The following is a 6341-nucleotide window of genomic DNA, read 5'->3' as shown; positions in this document are numbered from 1 at the left end:
TTCTAGAAAAGCCCAAAACTAGCGGCTCTACAATTGCGCTCGTCAACCTGAGTCATAAGATCTTAAGTCTCATTTGCCCAGTAATTTCACTAGCTACGGCGACCTTCAGACCGAAACACAATATTGCTTACACATTACTGCTTCACGGCAGAAAAAGGTGCCATTGTGGTACCCATAATCTAGCCGGCATCCTGTCCAAAGGATGAAGCTATTAAAAGTACAAAAACACAAGGTATATATAGGTATTGTAGTTTTATTGTTCTATATAAAAAAAGTAAAGTTAGTCGGGTAGGGGGGGAAATAAGTACTAGACTCCCTTTTTGTTTAAGTATTTCGTCGCAGTATGCTATTTCTTAGACAGCGGTAGCTTACATTTTATACATTGAGAAATCGACTACAGTCAAATCTCTTCCTACGCGTCTATTAGGCAGAGTTTTGGTTCAGTTAAGTTTTGACCGCGCTTTGAATACAATACCACGCAATGACAAAGGGTTCAGTGAAAAACTGACCAAATAACAGCATATCCAAGCATGCAATCCAAAAAGGATTGAGTGTAGTATTTAACCCTAAGTACCCCTTTAAATTAACAAAATTATGTAACTTACGTGATTTATTTTTTATTATTTTGCTAAATAATTACATTTCAGTTGCTTAAACAAAATTCATCACTGACGAATTGCACAACAATAAATGGAACTCTTCTTATCCCTTAGATGCGATAATTCATTTTTTGAACACAAAATGGTCGCCGTTCTGTATCGCAGCACCTAATTAACTACCTTTCTTGTCAGAGCTTGTCTTGCTACGCAGGGGATATAATACCAAAACCGTTTAAAACACCAAATCTATACTCCGTTTTTTGCTTGTAAATATCTCCAGGCTTCAATATCACAGTAGGAAACATGGGATGGTGCACAGCATCTACGTAATTCTGTGCCTCCAGGCACATCCCTGCGTGGCGGCGATACATGGCTCCATCCTTTCCCGGTAACCCTGGCTCGTCTCTTTTAGGGAAGAAGTTTGCGTTGTAGAACAGCAGACTCGGCTGGTCGCTGTATACGTCTAGATAGCGGCCTGTTGCCGGATGTGTTACCCGCGAAATGAAATTCAAACCCTGTAAAAGAAAATTATTCTTAAGATTTTTAAATATTATAGTTTTTAAATATATAGAGTATGTTTGATCAGTGCGATATAACTTTAGACCAAACTAGGCCGACAATGCATCTCTTGGTCTTTTTTTATAGAAAAGGAGGACAATCGAGCGTACAGGTCACCTGGTGTTAAGTAATCACCGCCGCCAACATTCTGTAGCAACACCTGATAAATCACAGGAGCTTTACCGGCCTTTAAGGAATACCTTCGCGCTTTTTTTGAAGGTACCCATGTCGTATCGTCCCGAAAACACCGCACAAGGAAGCTCATTCCACAGCTTTTTAGTGCGTGGAAGAAAGTTCCTTGAAAAACGCACTGTGGAGGACGGCCACATATATCCTAATTTGTGGCGTGTCGTGCAAAGGTCCAAGGAGGTATCTAGTATTGCTGAAGTGTGGGAGGCTGGTTTTGACTTTGGTGACCCATTGCTATGTTAACTCTCTCTATATTACCCATATTGGAAAATGCATCAAATTAAAAACAAAATACAGAAAAGCTTAAAAGGAATCTTGATTATATTTTTGAGTCTTAAATTTAATTAAAACATTGCTAATAAAATCTTAATGTTTGACAACTTTGCACAAATTTGCCTATTTCGTTTCAATTACGATATATGGCTTTTGCGTAAGCAAAACAAGTAAAAAGTAATTTTTACTCGTTTTCTACCATTCGGTAATAACTACATATTTGTTATTAGGGCAACGAATTTTAAATTTAATTATATTGGTTAAATAAAGTGGTATATACTTCCACAAAACCCTTAGGGAGTTGGGGTACCGAAAGATTACGTAGACTTTAGTAAGCTATGTATTATAATATTTAAAAATATCTGTTAATATTTAATCTTCACTTACGTTGTTACCACTTCTGGAAACACAGAAATTATGATGGAAAAGAATATCAGAATCCTCAATAATGTCCCCAAGTCGTCTGGGCGTTCGAAGGTCGAAGGCACTTCCGGCTACTGGCAGTAGTCTCCCAGTAGGAATCCAGTCCGATCTTACCTCAAGTATTCTGGAACATTCCACGCAAAATTCTGAATTTAAATCGGTTATTACATAATAAGGTGATATCCTGAGGTCATTTACACCACCACCTTGAGACCGCTTGAAGATTGAATCGTGATTCGCGACCCACATCATATACAGGGAGGTCGAAATTCCCTTGAACAAACATTTCCTAAGTAACTGTTATCATTTTATTAGACACTGACAGTCCACCAATAATTGTCATAAAATCATTTTGGTGCAAATATAAACCTGTTTCTATGATTGTAAAAGAATTATCAGCAAAGTGGGTCACATGATTAAATTTTCTCTATCGTATATCAGCACAAAACTTCACTGCTCGTGTTGCATTCCGGTCTAGCCTAATTTTGTAAGGACCTAATGTTCGTTCTAGCAAAAACCTTAGTGGAACTCATTTTAAAAGACCATTATATCTTGGAGCGAATGTGTGCAGAAATAATGTAAAATGAAATATACTATATGGCATGTGCGTGTGGGAAAGTTGATCGCAAGAGACCTCGTAGGACATTTGTCGACCAAATTGGCGACGTTTTGAAAAAAGGAAAGGTCCGAAGCACCCCGAATCGGCGAGCATGTATGAAAAAGGTATGAATGAAGACGAAGCGCGTGAGGTTTATGAGGATAAAAGCAAGTGGCATTCTTTTGTCTCTGCCCCGACGGACACACACACACAGACTTGAGTCTGTGTGTGTGTGTTATATCTTAGTGGTAATTTACTTACTTATCACAATTCATAGCCACAATGTGGTTATACAACTCTTCAGCGCCTGTTTCATGTCCGGCAAGATTGAAATACGAATGGTTGGTCAAATTTACTATAGTTTTAGCAGTGGTACTGGCTAAATACTCTATGCACCATGTATTATCGTCACGGACTTCATAAATGATGTTAGTCAGGAGTTCTCCAGGATATCCCTCCTCACCGTCTTTTGATAGCCTGCTGAATATTACTTTATTACCATCAACCGATGAACTCCAGTTGACCTGAAAGGTATATGTTTGTTCCTTAGATCATTTATATGTCTAGATAGAGCCTCTTGCTGTAAGACAAGCAATGAAAACAGAACACGGCTTAAACGCGCGAAGTGTGCATGCATTGCTCAAAATAGAGAGTAACAGTCTACTTCTATTTTTTTTGACGTTTTCACTGCTGTTAGATATATAGGGATAAATGATCTAGGGTCACTTCCTTTTTTAATGCCAACAAAATTATCAGACGGGTATACAGGAAGTAAATTTGGTAAAAATAAGCATTGTCATAGTAAAACTTAAATTTATAGCAAAAATAATAAGATTTAAGATTGATTTGAACTGAATATATTTTTAAGATTAGTTTTATAGATAAAAAGGGGGCATGAAAACATGTCAATGTTATTCGACGTGAGATTATGTAGTGTACATATTCTGTGAAGTGGCGCACGTTTACCAATATTGGTCCTAGTTTTAGAGACGTGGATTAAGTTTTGTGATCTAGTGGCTATTGATGGTACACGGAAATTAATTTCAGATAACAATTAGAATGACTTCAAACTTAATCTCGCCATTAAAAATTTTATAGAGCGTTACTGCGTCAATTAGCCGCCTTCGCCTTAGGATAGATATTATGTTTATGTTTTGGTTTTAAAAGCAGCGGGTTACAAGGTAATTAAGGGTTCTTAGATTTTTTTTTAACCATTTCTTTCTTGCCCACATCAAGTATCTGTACCTTATCAAAAGCCAAATTGCCGCCATGTACGTGGTGCCCATCTCTGTTCTTGGTCAGGCGGTGGGTTACTCCGTCAATCTGGAAGGTCCCCTCAGCTATCCTGTTGGTACATCTACCGATAACTCCACCGAAGTTCTTCACGTTTCTGTTCACGTACGAATCCAGATCATCAAAGCCAAGAACCACGTCGCTAATGTTGCCATCTCTGTCGGGTACCTACAAAGTTTAAATTAATTGTTTTAGGGCTTAAAAAAGGTGTTATTGCATTTTCTTCCAGATTTATTTCGTTAGATTTCAGTCTATTCAGATTTTCTTTAACATCAGCCTTAAAAAAACGATCAAATACAAATATTTTATTTTTTAATAATAATATATTTCTATTAGATGGTTTTTTATCATTAAATAATAAAGTATTTTATAATTCTTCCTTTCTTGTGCAATTACTCTAGAAACTTTTATTTTTGCGTTTGGGGAGAAAAAGTTATTCATAAATTAGATAGAATCAATCAGTCATCATCAATAATGAAACAGAATATAGGATTTTAATTTAGAAAAAATAACACGAGACAAGCAGGACGTTCAGCCGATGGTAATTGATACGCTCTGTCCATTACAATGCAGTGCCGCTCAGGTTTACTGAAAAACTCAAAAGCTTTGTGCGGCACTGCAATTGCGCTCGTCGCCTTGAGTCATAATATTTTAAGTCTCATTTGCCCAGTTATTTCACTAACTACGACGCCCTTCAGACCAAAAGACTTAAATAATGCTTACATATTGAAAAAAAATCCAATCGAAGTTGCAGTAAATATAAGAAAGTAATGTGTATGATATCAAATCAAAATCACTTTATTCATGTAGGTCACAGAAATGACACTTATGAAAGTCAAAAAAAAATTTTTCTTAATGAATCTACCGCTACTTCGTAAAGGGTTGAGCTAATGAGAATAAGTAGCAAGAAACTCATTGCTACTCTTTTATATCAAGATTTTCATTTTCATCGCTTTACAAATCATTTCAATTACAATATAATGTGTAAAGTGATGCAACAAACATACTCAAAGGTTAAATAGTCAATGCCTTACACGAGTAAGTCAAAAAAGTAAATGTAAATTAATACAAAAGTTATTGAGTACAGTAGCTGCATCATCCACATGCACCATAAATAAATAAAGGTATTTTGTGAGCATTTTATAAGCGATTATAAATAAAAATATAGATATATATATTAACTTTTAAGAATCTGTAACCGAATCTCCGGCAACAGGATCATCCTACCACCACAAGCAGCGCCCGTTCACGAGCATGACGCATGAGCCAGCCATCGCCTCCCTCAACCATCCACAAGCCAGCCGCAGCAAGCAGTGACATTTAAGCGAGCATGACGAAACCTGTTACGAAAACTCAAGCAAACAACAATAAAAGAATCCTTATCTACATATCATGCAATACTCACCAAATACCTCTACTTATAATTTGACAATTCTGCATAAACTTGTAATTAATATTATATTTTTACTAACAGTAACCAAAAGCTCAATCCTTTAGGGTAATCAAATCAAAATCACTTTATTCATGCAGGTCAAGGAAATGACTTTTCTTTTTATATCCACCGCCTTTGAGGGTTGAGCTTTAATAAGAAGTTGCAAGAAACTCATTGTGACAATTACTCACTCACAAATCATTTCAGTAACAATATATGTAAAGTGATGCAGAAATAATACTCAACCTACAAATACAAAAAAAAAGGAAAATAAATACATAAAAACAAGAGTTATTTATTGAGTACAGTCACGGCCGACAACTACTGTATCAACAATAATACTAGGCTATGGTACAGTAAATGCATCAATCTACACACACCGTAAATAAATATAGTATTTAGCGACCATTTTATTAGCAATTATAAAAAATGTAATTTTTTAATTTTAAAACCATGAAGCAGAGTTTCCGGCTACAGGATCATCCTGCCACTATCCAATATTAGTACTTATTTATCTTTTTATTACAACTTGTAAATAATTAAATCAATTCTGTTTGATAGTTAACACCTCTACTTACATTAATATTTTGTACTACCGCTCCAAAGGAAATGGCACTCAAGGAGAAGCCATTGTCAGTTCTCCAAGTATACTTTTTGACCACCTCGCCGTTCCAAGTGCCAAACTCCTGCTCACTTAGGTACACCATGCTATAGGTATAACACTAAAAACTAGATTAAATGATATTAATGACGAATTGCAAGATTGTGAATAAAGTAACGGCGTGAAAGATAATAAATAATATTTTCGCTTAAGTCAATCTTTAATGAATATAACGAAATGTTATGGTGTAGTCAATCGTTACAGTCACGTAATGCTTTTTGTATAGAATTCGGCTTGTTATGAGTGTGTTCTGTATCTCGAATTAAAATACAGATATGATAAGGTCACATTGAAGCGACCCGAACTTGTAATAAA

At 35.9% G+C, this 6341-nt stretch overlaps 2 protein-coding genes across 3 annotated transcripts in view; one reads left to right on the top strand and one right to left on the bottom strand.

Annotated features, from left to right (window-relative positions):
* The window catches only part of LOC126978117 (SWI/SNF-related matrix-associated actin-dependent regulator of chromatin subfamily E member 1), a 147222-nt gene that overhangs the window by 93659 nt on the left and 47222 nt on the right, over positions 1 to 6341 (top strand). The window lies entirely within an intron of this gene.
* On the bottom strand, positions 236 to 6247 carry LOC126978162 (galactose mutarotase-like). Of its 2 annotated transcripts, none has more exons than XM_050826921.1 (5): positions 5944 to 6247; positions 3886 to 4101; positions 2902 to 3164; positions 2007 to 2166; positions 236 to 1114 (listed from the first exon to the last, which is right to left on the bottom strand). In XM_050826921.1, exons 1-5 carry the CDS (start codon positions 6070 to 6072, stop codon positions 803 to 805), a joined length of 1080 nt encoding a protein of 359 aa, XP_050682878.1. In that variant the 5' UTR covers positions 6073 to 6247; the 3' UTR covers positions 236 to 802. The 2 variants fall into 2 exon arrangements, with proteins under 2 accessions (XP_050682878.1, XP_050682879.1); XM_050826922.1 differs by lacking the exon at positions 5944 to 6247 and adding an exon at positions 5161 to 5573.

The sequence above is a fragment of the Leptidea sinapis genome, chromosome 47, assembly GCF_905404315.1.
Source record: "Leptidea sinapis chromosome 47, ilLepSina1.1, whole genome shotgun sequence".
Lineage (NCBI taxonomy): Eukaryota > Metazoa > Arthropoda > Insecta > Lepidoptera > Pieridae > Leptidea > Leptidea sinapis.
Note: the sequence above shows the minus strand (reverse complement) of the source record. Positions and strands in the feature narration are given on the sequence as shown.

Bases quoted from the DNA above. Each gene is read 5' to 3' on its own strand.
- LOC126978162 (XM_050826921.1), bottom strand. From the start codon at position 6,072: ATGGTGTACCTAAGTGAGCAGGAGTTTGGCACTTGGAACGGCGAGGTG. The intron at 4,102-5,943 runs GTAAGTAGAGGT...TAAACTTTGTAG, and splicing joins CGGTAGTACAAAATATTAAT to GTACCCGACAGAGATGGCAA. The intron at 2,167-2,901 runs GTAAGTAAATTA...GGAATGTTCCAG, and splicing joins GTGGCTATGAATTGTGATAA to AATACTTGAGGTAAGATCGG.